This window comes from Anomaloglossus baeobatrachus, chromosome 10, assembly GCF_048569485.1.
Source record: "Anomaloglossus baeobatrachus isolate aAnoBae1 chromosome 10, aAnoBae1.hap1, whole genome shotgun sequence".
Taxonomy (NCBI): domain Eukaryota; kingdom Metazoa; phylum Chordata; class Amphibia; order Anura; family Aromobatidae; genus Anomaloglossus; species Anomaloglossus baeobatrachus.
The window spans coordinates 54,636,911-54,652,625 of record NC_134362.1 but is presented as its reverse complement, the minus strand read 5'-3'; the positions used below and the strand labels follow the sequence as shown (position 1 = coordinate 54,652,625).

Sequence of the window (15,715 nt, the reverse complement as noted above, 5' to 3'; positions counted from 1 at the left end):
AGAAAAGGAATTTACGGTAAGTAAACAAAATTCCCTTCTTTGAAGATTCTTGGTTAAGAAAAGCACGGATCCGGGAGATATTTTTGAGTTGTAATCGGCATGAGTTGAAGAGGGCTTGGATGTGTGGCTTGAAGGATAGAGCAGAGTCGAGGGTTACTCCAAGGCAACGAGCTTGTGAGACTGGGGTGAGTGAGCAACCATCAAGTTTGATGGAAAGGCTTGTTGGAGGTGAGTGAGGAGGAGGAAAGACAATGAACTCTGTTTTGTCCATGTTAAGTTTTAGGAATCGTGCAGAGAAGAAGGATGAAATAGCAGACAAACATTGTGGTATTTTGGTTAGTAGAGAGGTAATGTCAGGTCCAGAGAGGTAGATCTGTGTGTCATCGGCATAGAGATGATACTGGAAGCCGTGGGACTCTATGAGCTGTCCCAAGCCGAAGGTATAGATGGAGAACAGCAGGGGTCCAAGAACTGAGCCTTGAGGGACACCGACAGATAGGGGGCGAGCTGAGGAAGTGGTGTGAGAATGGGAGACGCTGAAAGTTCGGTCGGTTAGGTATGAGGAGATCCAAGATAGGGCCAAGTCTGTGATGCCCAGAGATGAGAGAATCTGTAGTAGGAGGGAATGGTCTACTGTGTCGAAGGCAGAGGACAGGTCCAGGAGGAGGAGGATAGAGTAGTGTCGCTTGGCTTTGGCGGTTAGTAGATCATTGGTGACTTTGGTTAGGGCAGTTTCGGTAGAATGATGTGGTCGGAAGCCAGATTGAAGCCGTACACGTACATCTGCCCCGCAAGTGGTGTCCTTAACCAATCAGGCGTCGGCGTTTGCGTCCTACGCCATTAATGCTATCCTGGACTCTGCGAGCCGTACGGCGGTGGCATCCGCCAACTCGGTGGTACTCCGCAGGGCCATGTGGCTACGTGAATGGAAGGCAGACTCTGCTTCCAAAAAGTTCTTAACCGGTTTGCCATTGGCTGGCGACCGCTTGTTTGGTGAGCGATTGGATGAAATCATTAAACAATCCAAGGGAAAGGATTCATCCTTACCCCAGTCCAAACCAAACAGACCTCAACCACGGAAGGTACAATCGAGGTTTCGGTCCTTTCGGACCGCGGGCAGATCTCAATTTTCCTCGTCCAAAAGGCCTCAGAAAGATCAGAGGAACTCCGATGCATGGCGGTCTAAGTCACGTCCTAAAAAGACCGCCGGAGGAACCGCTCCCAAAGCGGCCTCCTCATGACTTTCGGCCTCCTCAAACCGCATCCTCGGTCGGTGGCAGGCTCTCCCGCTTTTGCGACGCCTGGCTGCCACAAGTAAAAGACCGATGGGTGAGAGACATTTTATCTCACGGTTACAGGATAGAGTTCAACTCTCGTCCTCCGACTCGTTTCTTCAGAACATCTCCACCCCCCGACAGAGCCGAGGCTCTTATGCAGGCGGTGGACACCCTGAAGGCGGAAGGAGTGGAGATCCCGGTTCCTCTTCAGCAACGGGGTCACGGTTTTTACTCCAACTTGTTCGTGGTGCCAAAAAAGGACGGATCCTTCCGTCCCGTTCTGGACCTAAAGCTGCTCAACAAGCATGTGAAAACCAGGCGGTTCCGGATGGAATCGCTCCGCTCCGTCATCGCCTCAATGTCCCAAGGAGATTTCCTGGCATCAATAGACATCAAAGATGCTTATCTCCACGTACCGATTGCGCCAGAGCATCAGCGCTTCCTGCGCTTCGCCATAGGGGACGAACACCTTCAGTTCGTGGCACTACCTTTTGGCCTGGCAACAGCCCCACGGGTCTTCACCAAGGTCATGGCAACAGTGGTGGCAATCCTACACTCTCAGGGACACTCGGTGATCCCTTACTTAGACGATCTACTTGTCAAGCCACCCTCTCAAGGGGCATGCCAACACAGCCTGAACACTGCTCTGTAAACTCTCCAGAGTTTCGGGTGGATCATCAATTTTCCAAAGTCAAATCTGACACCGGCCCAATCACTGACATATCTATATATATATATATATATATATATATATATATATATATCTATATAGATATATCACTAACTTACCTCGGGATGGAGTTTCATACTCTCTCAGCGATAGTGAAGCTTCCGCTGAACAAAAAGTGTTCACTACAGACAGGGGTGCAATCTCTCCTTCATGGTCAGTCACACCCCCTGAGGCGCCTCATGCACTTCCTAGGGAAGATGGTGGCAGCAATGGAGGCAGTTCCTTTTGCGCAGTTTCATCTGCGCCCACTTCAATGGGACATTCTCCGCAAATGGGACAGGAAGTCGACGTCCCTCGACAGGAACGTCTCCCTTTCTCGGGCAGCCAAAGCTTCCCTTCAGTGGTGGCTTCTTCCCACTTCTCTGTCGAAGGGGAAATCCTTCCTGCCCCCATCCTGGGCTGTGGTCACGACGGACGCGAGCCTGTCAGGGTGGGGAGCGGTCTTTCTCCACCACAGGGCTCAGGGTACCTGGACTCAGCCAGAGTCCTCCCTTCAGATCAATGTTCTGGAGATAAGGGCAGTGTATCTAGCCCTAAAAGCGTTCCAGCCGTGGCTGGAAGGCAGGCAGATCCGAATTCAGTCGGACAACGCCACGGCGGTGGCATACATCAACCACCAAGGCGGCACACGCAGTCGGCAAGCCTTCCAGGAAGTTCGGCGGATTCTGCTATGGGTGGAAGCCACAGCCTCCACCATCTCCGCAGTCCACATCCCGGGCGTAGAAAACTGGGAAGCAGACTTTCTCAGTCGCCAGGGCATGGACGCAGGGGAATGGTCCCTTCACCCGGACGTGTTTCAGGAGATCTGTTGCCGCTGGGACATGCCGGACGTCGACCTAATGGCGTCCCGGCACAACAACAAGGTCCCGACGTTCATGGCACGGTCTCAAGACCACAGAGCTCTGGCGGCAGACGCCTTAGTTCAGGATTGGTCGCAGTTTCAACTCCCTTATGTGTTTCCTCCTCTGGCACTGTTGCCCAGAGTGTTACGCAAGATCAGGGCCGACTGCCGCCGCGCCATCCTCGTCGCTCCAGACTGGCCGAGGAGGTCGTGGTACCCGGATCTGTGGCATCTCACGGTCGGCCAACCGTGGGCACTACCAGACCGACCAGACTTGCTGTCTCAAGGGCCGTTTTTCCATCTGAATTCTGCGGCCCTGAACCTGACTGTGTGGCCATTGAGTCCTGGATCCTAGCGTCTTCAGGATTATCTCAAGAGGTCATTGCCACCATGAGACAGGCTAGGAAACCAACGTCCGCCAAGATCTACCACAGAACGTGGAAAATATTCCTGTCGTGGTGCTCTGCTCAGGGTGTTTCTCCCTGGCCGTTTACCTTGCCCACTTTTCTGTCCTTCCTTCAATCCGGATTAGAAAAGGGTTTGTCACTAGGCTCCCTTAAGGGACAAGTCTCTGCGCTCTGTCTTTTTTCAGAAGCGCTTAGCCAGACTTCCACAGGTACGCACGTTCCTGCAGGGGGTTTGTCACATCGTACCTCCTTACAAGCGTCCGTTAGAACCCTGGGATCTGAACAGGGTGCTGATGGTTCTTCAGAAACCACCGTTCGAGCCAATGAGGGATATCTCTCTCTCACGCCTTTCGCAGAAGGTGGTTTTCCTAGTAGCAGTCACTTCGCTTCGGAGAGTGTCTGAGCTAGCAGCGCTGTCATGCAAAGCCCCCTTCCTGGTGTTTCACCAGGACAAGGTGGTTCTGCGTCCGGTTCCGGACTTTCTCCCTAAGGTGGTATCCCCCTTTCATCTCAATCAGGATATCTCCTTACCCTCTTTTTGTCCTCATCCAGTTCACCAATGTGAAAAGGATTTGCACTTGTTAGATCTGGTGAGAGCACTCAGATTCTACATTTCTCATACGGCGCCCCTGCGCCGCTCGGATGCACTCTTTGTCCTTGTCGCTGGCCAGCGTAAAGGGACACAAGCTTCCAAATCAACCCTGGCTCGGTGGATCAAGGAACCAATTCTCGAGGCTTATCGTTCCTCCGGGCTTCCGGTTCCCTCAGGGCTGAAGGCCCATTCTACCAGGGCCGTGGGAGCGTCCTGGGCTTTGCGGCACCAGGCTACGGCTCAGCAGGTGTGTCAGGCGGCTACCTGGTCGAGCCTGCACACTTTCACGAAACACACTCAGGTGCATGCCTATGCTTCGGCAGATGCCAGCCTAGGTAGGCGAGTCCTTCAGGCGGCGGTTACCCACCTGTAGGACGGAGCCGGTTGCGGCTCTATTATGAGGTATTATTTACCCACCCAGGGACTGCTTTTGGACGTCCCAATTGTCTGGGTCTCCCAATGGAGCGACAAAGAAGAAGGGAATTTTGTTTACTTACCGTAAATTCCTTTTCTTCTAGCTCCAATTGGGAGACCCAGCACCCGCCCCTGTTTTTCGTGTACACATGTTGTTCATGTTGAATGGTTTCAGTTCTCCGATATTCCTTCGGATTGAATTTACTTTAAACCAATTATAATTTTTTCCTCCTTCTTGCTTTTGCACCAAAACTGAGGAGCCCGTGAGCACGGGGGGTGTATAGGCAGAAGGGGAGGGGCTTTACACTTTTAGTGTAATACTTTGTGTGGCCTCCGGAGGCATAGCTATACACCCAATTGTCTGGGTCTCCCAATTGGAGCTAGAAGAAAAGGAATTTACGGTAAGTAAACAAAATTCCCTTTCTGGTCTTTACAAGGGGGTGTGGCTCACACAGAAGCCTAAAGACACGCCCCTGAGGATCCTACTTGGTAAGGACCATAACAATTGCTGATAAATAAAAAGGCCCATATCTCTGGAACCATATGGTGGATTTAAAAAAGACAGACAACAGAATACTCAGGGGAGGAGCGGGAATAAAATGAGAGCAAAAACTGTCCACTGTTGATCTGGTGGCAGATCCTCTTTAAATAATGAGTGAAGCGCAACAATAAAACATTTAGGCCCTGACATGTGTTGTCTATTAGTCTACATAAGTGCATTGGAGTAGGATACGCCGACCTAATTAAAAGGCATATGTAGAATTTAACGAATTGCCGCATGTTTTACCTACCGCAAGAAATGTACTGGAGTCAGCGACGGGCATACATTTCTGGCGTAGTGGAGTACTGTATAAAAAAATGTTTGGCCTGCGCTTAACAAAGCCCCTTAACCCCAAAACACTCCACCCTTTAAAACAGGGCTGTGGAGTCGGTAAGCCAAACCTTCGACTCCGACTCCGACTCCGACTCCTCAAATTCTCTTGCACCGACTCCGACTCCGACTCCGACTCCTCAAATTCTCTTGCACCGACTCCGACTCCGGCTCCGACTCCGACTCCTACATATATTGCTTAGTTAGGTGAAAAATTTATTGTAGTACATGAATATGTGTATGTGAACATCAGACATTTAATAATTTTTATGATACGATAATCAAGATATTTGGATAGAACATAAAATATATTTATTGGAATACAACTTTAGAACACAAAAAACTGTAATAAATTGTAAATATGTAATACACTATGTAATATACAGTAGATTACATATATATCTTGTGTGTGTATATACACTGTGTGTATATATATATATATATATATATATATATATATATTACATATTTACAATTTATTAGTTTTTTGTGTTCTAAAGTTGTATTCCAATAAATATTTTATGTTCTATCCAAATATCTTGATTATTGTATCATAAAAACAATTAAATGTCTGATGTTCACATTGTACTACAATACATTTTTCACTTAAATATAAGCATTATGCTAAATGTTATTATTTAGTAAAATATTCAGCACATTCTGCATTGCACTCCTGTCCCCAATTTATTATATATTTTAGGAGTCGGAGTCGGTGCATTTTATACCGACTCCGACTCCGACTCCACCAAAATGAGCTCCGACTCTGACTCCACGACTCCAACTCCGACTCCACAGCCCTGCTTTAAAAGTTAAATTGGATAACAAATTGGATTTGTTCAGAACTGGTACAAAAAAAACTCCTCCTTAAATTTTGGTTCTTTTATGCCAGAAATCTGGCGATAACTGTAAAATTGGGGCCATAGTGTACTGAAGATATGAGCCCATATAGTATAATGTAAATGTCTAAAGATTAACAATCATTTTATTTTAATAAATCAATACTACACATAAAGTTAAACAACTTTTTAATATATCTTATCAGAAAAATGTGGTTTTTTTTCCTCCTAGACTGATCTTTCACTCTGAATAGATAGAATCTATATTCAGTAAAGACAGATTCTCCAATTACTAAGGTGGGAAATAGCAGTTTGTGCTTTTAAAACTCTATGGAGGGAGGAGGAGCTAGAGCACTCAGACATTATGCTGCAAGTTCACCTGAAAAAGTTACAGTTCTCCATAGACCCTAATCAGCACCAACTGTGTCATATCCTATGTAAGTAATGGGGAAAATGTGGATTCACAGAAGACCTATTTTACCTATAAATAAAGAATTTTGAGAATGAAAGATCAGTCTGGAAGTAGAAAAATAAGATATATTACAAAGTCTCTTATTTTCATGTGTATTATTGATTTATGATAAAAGAAAACCCTAAAAAGACAACTCTCTTCAATTAAAAGTCAAATATACCTTACTGCAATACTGATATACATTATATATATATATATATGTATGTGTATGTATGTATGTATGTGTGTGTGTATATATATATATATATATATATATATATATATATATAAGTATTTCTTTTTCGCTCCTAATTGGGAGACCCAGACAGTGGGTGTATAGCTACTGCCCTCTGGAGGCCGCACAAAGAACTACACTTAAAAGTGTAAGGCCCCTCCCCTTCTGGCTATACACCCTCCCGTAGGAGTACAGATTCCTCAGTTTTAGCTTTGTGCGCAAGGAGGTCAGACACGCACGCATAGCTCCATTGTTTTTAGTCAGCAGCAGCTGCTGACTATGTCGGATGGAAGAAAAGAGGACACATATAGTGTCCCCAGCATGCTCCCTTCTCACCCCACTGTATGTCGGAGGTGTTTGTAAGGTTGAGGTACCCATTGCGGGTACGGCGGCAGGAGCCCACATGCTGATTCCTTCCCCATCCCTTTTTACAGGGCTCTGGGTGAAGTGGGATTTACCGGTCTCCAGGCACTGAGACCGTGCTCCATCTACAGCCCCTGGAGAAGATGCTGGATGGAGCGGAGTACATCAGGGACATGGCCCTGCTTCCTCAAGGTACTCTGTGTCCCCGTGCATTTGGCGCTCACACCGCAGCATGCTGGGTGTTGTAGTGCGCCGGGGGACATCAGCGCTACGGCGCTTGTGCCAGGCCTCATTCAGCTTCGCTGAAGCAGGCACACTTCTAGGAATCGGTCGCGCCGGCCGCTGGGACTGCGGCGCGGCTGGCACTTGTGGTGCGCCGGGGACTTCAGCGCGGCCCGCGCTTTTACGGCGGCCGCGCTGATAACTCGAGTCCCCGGCTTTTGCGGCCTGCTTCCGTTCGTTCCCGCCCCCGGACCTGCCAGTCAGGAGAGGGGCGGGACGCTGGCCACGTCTAGGAACGGTCATGCCGGCCGCTGGGACTGCGGCGCGGCTGACACTTGTGGTGCGCCGGGGACTTCAGCGCGGCCCGCGCTTTTACGGCGGCCGCGCTGATAACTCGAGTCCCCGGCTTTTGCGGCCTGCTTCCGTTCGTTCCCGCCCCCAGACCTGCCAGTCAGGAGAGGGGCGGGACGCTGGCCAGTGCATCAGCGCTGAGGGCTGGAGTCGTTTTTACATACTCCAGCCCTCACAATCGGCACAGAGGGGACACTGTTTCCCGCACTTTGGTTTGGGAACTCCCACGGACCGCCCCTCTCCACAGACGCCGGCAGCCATTCCTGCTGACACGCTGAGCTGCAGAGGGGAGCCGGGGAGACCCAGACAAGGAATCTGCAGCCTCTTACCCGCTATTTAGCGGGCGGTAAGCAGCCCTCAGGGCTCACCCCCTCTTGTGCCAGTATTATTCTTAGTATTTTGTTTCTACAAATACTTTGTATTGCATAGCGCTGGTCGCCCTTTGGCTATAGACTCTCTCACATTGCAGAGAGCCAGCAACATGTCGTCCGTAAAACGCAAGGGTGCCAAGGCACAGACATTATATGCCTCCTGCACCGCTTGTGGGACTTTTCTACCGGCAGGCTCCACGGACCCCCATTGTGTGCAGTGCTCGGCCCCTGCGGCGCTTGCACAGTCGGGACCTCTGCTGGACGTGTCCCAGGGTGTACCACCTGTGAATGCTGTCCAGGTGACAGGAACTGAGTTTGCAGCTTTTGCTGACAGAATGTCTCTCACTATGTCACAAATTCTTGACACATTGCGAGCTAGGCCTGTACTTCAGGCCACGGACACTGTGCAATCATTGCCCCCTGGTCCCCCTCAGCTCCAAGCTCCGGGACGGGCATATACACCTCAGGGTGAAGACTCTGACTCGGACGATGGCCCCGGGCAGCCTAAGCGGGCTCGCTATGACGGGCCTTCACATTCATCTCAATGGTCAGGATCCCAGCGAGATGAATCTATGGGTGATGAGGCGGACGTAACTGATCAGGATTCTGATCCTGGGACCGCTCTCAATCTAGATACACCAGATGGTGACGCCATAGTTAATGATCTTATATTTAACATCAATAAGATGTTAAATATTTCCCCACCAGCTCCTCTTGTGGAGGAGTCAGCTTCGCAGCACGAGAGAATCCATTTCAGATACCCTAAGCGTACTTTAAGCACTTTTCTGGACCACGCTGACTTTAGAGACGCAATCCAGAAACCCCACGCTTATCCTGAAAGGCGTTTTCCTAAACGGCTTAAAGATACACGCTATCCTTTTCCCCCTGAGGTGGTCAAGGGTTGGACCCAGTGTCCAAAAGTGGATCCTCCAATTTCCAGGCTTGCAGCTAGATCCTTGGTTGCAGTTGAAGATGGAGCGGCACTTAAAGATGCCACTGACAGGCAGATGGAGCTCTGGCTGAAATCCATCTATGAAGCGATTGGAGCGTCATTAGCGCCTTCTTTTGCGGCCGTATGGGCACTCCAAGCTATCTCAGCCGGGCTTGCGCGAGTTGACTCCGTCACACGTGCATGTGCCCCGCAGGTAGCACCATTGACCTCGCAAATGGCGGCATTCGCGTCGTACGCGATTAATGCTGTTCTTGACGCTACAAGCCGCACGGCAGTGGCGTCAGCCAACTCCGTTGTTTTGCGTAGGGCCCTGTGGTTGAGACATTGGAAAGCAGATTCTCATTCCAAGAAGTGCTTAACCAATTTGCCTTTTTCTCGTGACCGATTGTTTGGAGAGCGTTTGGATGAAATCATCAAACACTCCAAGGGTAAGGACTCATCCTTACCGCAACACAGACAAAACAGACCCCAACAGAGGAAGGGTCAGTCTGGTTATCGGTCCTTTCGAGGACCGGGCAGGTCCCAATTCGCCTCGTCAAAAAAGACTCAAAAAGACCAGAGACGCTCAGATTCTTGGAGGTCTCAGTCACGCCCAAAAAGGACAGCCGGAGGAACCGTTGCCAAGACGGCGTCCTCCTGACTTGCGGTCTCCGAACCACCAGACCGAGCCGATGCTCTGTTGCAGGCGGTGGCCGCTCTAAAGGCGGAAGGAGTGGTGACCTCCGTCCCGCTTCAGGAACAAGGTCACGGTTTTTACTCCAATCTGTTTGTGGTCCCAAAAAAGGACGGATCGTATCGGCCCGTCCTGGATCTAAAGTTGCTCAACAGACACGTAAAAGTCAGGAGGTTCCGGATGGAATCCCTACGCTCCGTCATAGCCTCAATGTCTCAAGGAGATTTTCTAGCATCAATAGATATCAAGGATGCGTATCTCCACGTGCCGATCGCACCAGAGCATCAGCGTTTCCTACGCTTCGTCATACACGACGAACACCTACAGTTCGTAGCGTTACCTTTCGGTCTGGCAACAGCCCCCCGGGTCTTCACCAAGGTCATGGCAGCAGTAGTAGCTGTTCTGCACTCGCAGGGTCACTCGGTCATCCCGTATCTAGACGACCTGCTTATAAAGGCACCCTCTCAAGAGGCATGCCAACACAGTCTGAAGGTGGCACTAGACACTCTCCAGAGTTTCGGGTGGATTATCAACTTTCCAAAGTCTCATCTAACCCCGACCCAATCTCTGACTTATCTTGGCATGGAGTTTCATACTCTCTCAGCGATAGTGAAGCTTCCACTGGACAAGCAGTGCTCGCTACGGACTGGAGTGCAATCTCTCCTTCAGAGCCAGTCGCACTCACTGAGGCGCCTCATGCATTTCCTAGGAAAGATGGTAGCAGCAATGGAGGCAGTCCCGTTCGCGCAGTTTCATCTGCGCCCTCTACAATGGGACATTCTACGCCAATGGGACGGGAAATCGACGTCCCTCGACAGGACTGTCTCCCTCTCTCAGACTGCCAAGGACTCTCTCCGTTGGTGGCTTCTCCCCACCTCATTGTCACAGGGAAAGTCGTTCCTTCCCCCGTCCTGGGCAGTGGTCACGACGGATGCGAGCCTATCAGGGTGGGGAGCGGTGTATCTCCACCACAGGGCTCAGGGGATGTGGACTCTGGAAGAGTCCACCCTGCAGATCAATGTTCTGGAAATCAGAGCAATCTATCTTGCCCTGCGAGCCTTCCAACAATGGCTGGAAGGCAAGCAGATTCGGATTCAGTCGGACAATTCTACGGCGGTGGCGTACATCAACCACCAAGGGGGAACACGCAGTCGCCAAGCTTTTCAAGAAGTCCAACGGATTTTGACGTGGGTGGAAAGCAGAGCGTCCACCATATCCGCAGTTCACATCCCAGGCGTGGAAAACTGGGAAGCAGACTTTCTCAGTCGCCAGGGCATGGACGCAGGAGAATGGTCCCTTCACCCGGACGTGTTTCAGCAGATCTGTTGCCGCTGGGGGACGCCGGACGTCGATCTGATGGCGTCACGGCACAACAACAAGGTCCCAGTTTTCATGGCACGGTCTCACGATCACCGAGCACTGGCGGCAGACGCCTTGGTTCAGGATTGGTCGCAATTCCGACTCCCCTATGTGTTCCCACCTCTAGCATTGTTACCCAGAGTTCTCCGGAAAATCAGGTCCGACTGCCATCGAGCCATACTCGTCGCTCCAGATTGGCCAAGAAGGTCGTGGTACCCGGATCTGTGGCATCTCACGGTAGGCCAACCGTGGACACTACCAGACCGTCCAGATTTGCTGTCTCAAGGGCCGTTTTTCCATCTGAATTCTGCGGCCCTGAACCTGACTGTGTGGCCATTGAGTCCTGGATCCTAGCGGCCTCAGGTTTATCTCAGGAGGTTGTTGCCACAATGAGACAGGCTAGAAAACCATCCTCAGCTAAGATCTATCACAGAACGTGGAAGATATTCTTAGCGTGGTGCTTGGCTCAAGGGTTTTCTCCCTGGCCATTTGCATTGCCAATTTTTCTTTCCTTCCTGCAGTCTGGGTTGGAAAAAGGTTTGTCGCTTAGCTCTCTTAAGGGTCAAGTCTCCGCGCTATCCGTATTCTTTCAGAAGCGCTTGGCACAGCTTTCTAAAGTACGCACGTTTCTCCAAGGAGTTTGTCATATCGTTCCTCCTTACAGACGGCCATTGGAACCCTGGGATCTGAACAAGGTTCTCATTGCTCTCCAGAAGCCGCCTTTCGAGCCTTTGAAAGAGGTTCCCCTTTCTCGGCTTTCACAAAAGGTAGTTTTTCTTGTGGCGGTCACGTCTCTTCGAAGAGTGTCCGAGCTAGCGGCGTTATCTTGCAAATCTCCCTTCCTGGTGTTTCACCAAGACAAGGTAGTACTGCGTCCAATTCCAGAGTTTTCTCCCAAGGTGGTTTCTTCCTTTCATCTCAATCAGGATATCACTTTACCATCTTTGTGTCCGCATCCAGTTCACCAATTTGAAAAGGGTTTACATCTGTTGGACCTGGTGAGAGCACTCAGGATTTACATTTCTCGCACGGCGGCTCTACGCCGTTCTGATGCGCTCTTTGTCCTAGTCGCTGGTCAGCATAAGGGATCGCAAGCTTCCAAATCCACCCTGGCGCGGTGGATCAAGGAACCAATTCTTCACACATACCGTTCTGCTGGGCTTCCGATTCCATCTGGACTGAAGGCCCATTCTACCAGAGCCGTGGGTGCGTCCTGGGCATTACGGCATCAGGCTACGGCTCAGCAAGTGTGCCAGGCGGCTACCTGGTCGAGTCTGCACACGTTTACCAAACACTATCAAGTGCATACCTACGCTTCGGCAGATGCCAGCCTAGGTAGACAGGTCCTTCAGGCGGCGGTGGCCCACCTGTAGGAGGAGGCTGTCTGACAGCCCGTTCATGTGGTATCTTTTTACCCACCCAGGGACTGCTTTTGGACGTCCCACTGTCTGGGTCTCCCAATTAGGAGTGAAAAAGAAGAAGGGAATTTTGTTTACTTACCGTAAATTCCTTTTCTTCTAGCTCCAATTGGGAGACCCAGCACCCGCCCTATTTGTTCTTAGGGTTTCGTTTTTTCGGGTGCACATGTTGTTCATGTTGTTTCTTAAGTTCTCCGATCGTGTTATCGGATTGAATTTGTTTTTGAAACTGTTATTGGCTTTCCTCCTTCTTGCTTTGGTACTAAAACTGAGGAATCTGTACTCCTACGGGAGGGTGTATAGCCAGAAGGGGAGGGGCCTTACACTTTTAAGTGTAGTTCTTTGTGCGGCCTCCAGAGGGCAGTAGCTATACACCCACTGTCTGGGTCTCCCAATTGGAGCTAGAAGAAAAGGAATTTACGGTAAGTAAACAAAATTCCCTTCTTTTCGGACCATAAGACACACCCTGGTTTTAGAGGAGGAAAATAAAATTTTAACTAAAAAATGTGGTTATGGGGCGAGGATCTGCTGCTGACACTGTTATGGGGGTAATGTCCCCAAATTCTCTACTAAGGTACCCCATTCTGGTAACGATCCTCCTGCCTTGTATATTATCCTGCTCATATACCCCCATCCATCCTGCTCATATACCCCCATCCTGCTCATATACCCCCATCCATCCTGCTCATATACCAGCATCCTGCTCATATACCCCCATCCTGCTCATATACCCCCATCCATCCTGCTCAAATACCCCCATCCATCCTGCTCAAATACCCCCATCCATCCTGCTCAAATACCCCCATCCATCCTGCTCAAATACCCCCATCCATCCTGCTCAAATACCCCCATCCATCCTGCTCAAATACCCCCATCCATCCTGCTCATATACCCCCATCCATCCTGCTCATATACCTCCCATCCATCCTGCTCATATACCCCCATCCTGCTCATATACCCCCATCCATCCTGCTCATATACCCCCATCCATCCTGCTCATATACCCCCCATCCTGCTCATATACCCCCATCCTGCTCAGAATATACCCCCATCCTGCTCATAATATACCCCCATCCTGGTATATGGCCTGTATCCTATGGCACAGAAAAAAAACAAAACGTTTATACTCGCCTTTCTTCACTCCCTGCAGCACCGATCAGCATCCTCTGTCTCAGCTGCAGCGCCGCTGTGTGGAGCCGTCACCGTTGTCTGCAGCATCGCGATGTCTTCCTGTCTGTGCCGGTCAGCTGATCTGTGTGGACACTAGCGGCGCGCACAGCGATGACGTCATCGCTGTGCTCACCACTCTCTACACAGATCAGCTGACCGGCACAGACAGGAAGAGATCGCGATGCTGCAGGGGGACGGCTCCACACACGGTGACGGGTGAGTGTACTGATTCACTGCACCCCGCGCTGATGATGATGCACGGGGAGCAGTGAATACAGCCGCACATGATCACTCCAGGCTGTAGTTGCTAGGGGTGATCATGCGGGCCGGCTGTTAATTATGCGCGCACCCCCCCGCCCATCATCCCGCCCACCTGTTAGCGCCGGCTTCACCGCTGAGAGATGGGTGGGAGGATGGGCGTGCATATGTAATGAGCGGGCCCACGTGGTCACAACAGGCTGCTACAGCCTGCTCGTGCCCCCGATGACCCGCTCCACCACAGCACCCTCATTCCCCCAGCCACATTCAGACAATAAGACGCACCCCCCACTTTCCCCCAACATTTGGGGGGAAAAAAGTGCTTCTTATGGTCCGAAAAATACGGTGTGTGTATATATGTATGTATGTATGTATGTATGTATATGTGTGTGTGTGTGTATATATGTGTGTATATATATATATATAGTGTATATATATTACATTATGTTATATTATATATTTATAATATTATATAATATAATATAATATAACATAATATATATATATATTATTATACACTGTGTGTGTGTAATGTGTGAGGTATATATAATATATACACACAGTCTGTCCACCCATGACCTGTCCACCGCCATTAACATAGGCATAGAAGTGGTGTCTAGGTATAGTAAAGTAGCCATGCGCTATGCAGTGAAACCACCTATAGCGCCACCTGGTGGAAAACAACGGAGTTAGCATTTTTATTTTGAAAACTGAACGAGATAGAGAAAAAGAGTGAATTAAAAAATTGTAGGGCATCATCAATTCAATGTATATATGTCTGACGTTCAGAATTATTTTTCTTTTTCAGGGAAATGGATGATCCCATCACTGCTAATTTACCTGCCGAGGTAAGAAATTTCCAAACCTAATTCTTGGAAATGTGTAGCGGGTCTGCCATCTAGTCACCATGAATAGAGCTGCAATCCAACATCAAAAATTTTGTTTTCCCAAAAAATGTGTATAGAAGAGAATATAATATGTAGAGCATCCCTTTTTCCCATTTTTTTTCAACTTTCAATAGTTTTTGTTAAATATTCTATATCACTATATTTATTAATAAAAAAAAAAAAAAAAGCAATTACCACATTATACGACTCATACTTCTCAGTCCTAATACAAGGCTTTTCATCAGCCTCGTTATCATCACAGACAGGATAAGAATGAATGTGAATAGTAATGTATGTGTCTCTTGATTATTTGACTATTTCTTGATTATTTTAACTTTAAAGGAAACCTTATGTGAAGATCAACTTGATGAAGGGTTCAAGAATCTTTTCCGACAGCTCGCTGGAGGGGTATGGTTATAATTCAGCTACTGTCATTTATAGCGGTATACACAGAAATACAGGCTTAGAATGTCTAAGCTGTGATGGGCAAACACACTGAGAATATTTTTTCTTGATAAGCAGATAATTAGAATAGGTCAACAATAGAAGATCGGGGGGGGGGGGGGGCGGCCTCTTAAGGCCACGTTTCACTAAGCGACATCGCTGCTGAGTCACGTTTGTTGTGACACAACAGCGAGCTTGCTAGCGATGTTGCTGTGTGTGACATCCAGCAACGACCTGGCCTCTGCTTTGAGGTCGTTGGTTGTTGCTGAAAGTCCTGGACCATTTTTTTAGTCGTTGCTCTCCCGCTGTGAAGCACACATCGCTGTGTTTGACAGCGAGGGAGCAATGATCTGAATGTGCAGGGAGCCGGCTTCTGCGGACGCTGGTAACCAAGGTACACATCGGGTAACCAAGCAAAGGCTTTGCTTGGTTACCCGATATTTACCTTGGTTACCAGCGTCCGCAGAAGCCGGCTCCCTGTACACATAGCCAGGTACTCATCGGGAAACAATAAGCAAAGCGCTCTGCTTAGTAACCCGATGTGTACCATGGTTACCAAGCACAGTGTCGTTACACGGGTTGCTGGTGGCTGA

At 49.3% G+C, this 15,715-nt stretch overlaps 1 protein-coding gene across 1 annotated transcript in view; it reads left to right on the top strand.

Annotated features, from left to right (window-relative positions):
- Positions 1-15,715, top strand: part of CAPN1 (calpain 1) — a 102,759-nt gene that overhangs the window by 73,719 nt on the left and 13,325 nt on the right. Inside the window, exons 14-15 of the mRNA XM_075326722.1 lie at positions 14,600-14,639; positions 15,021-15,086. Of these exons, the coding sequence (XP_075182837.1) occupies positions 14,600-14,639; positions 15,021-15,086 (106 nt within the window). The remainder of the gene's footprint in view (positions 1-14,599; positions 14,640-15,020; positions 15,087-15,715) is intronic.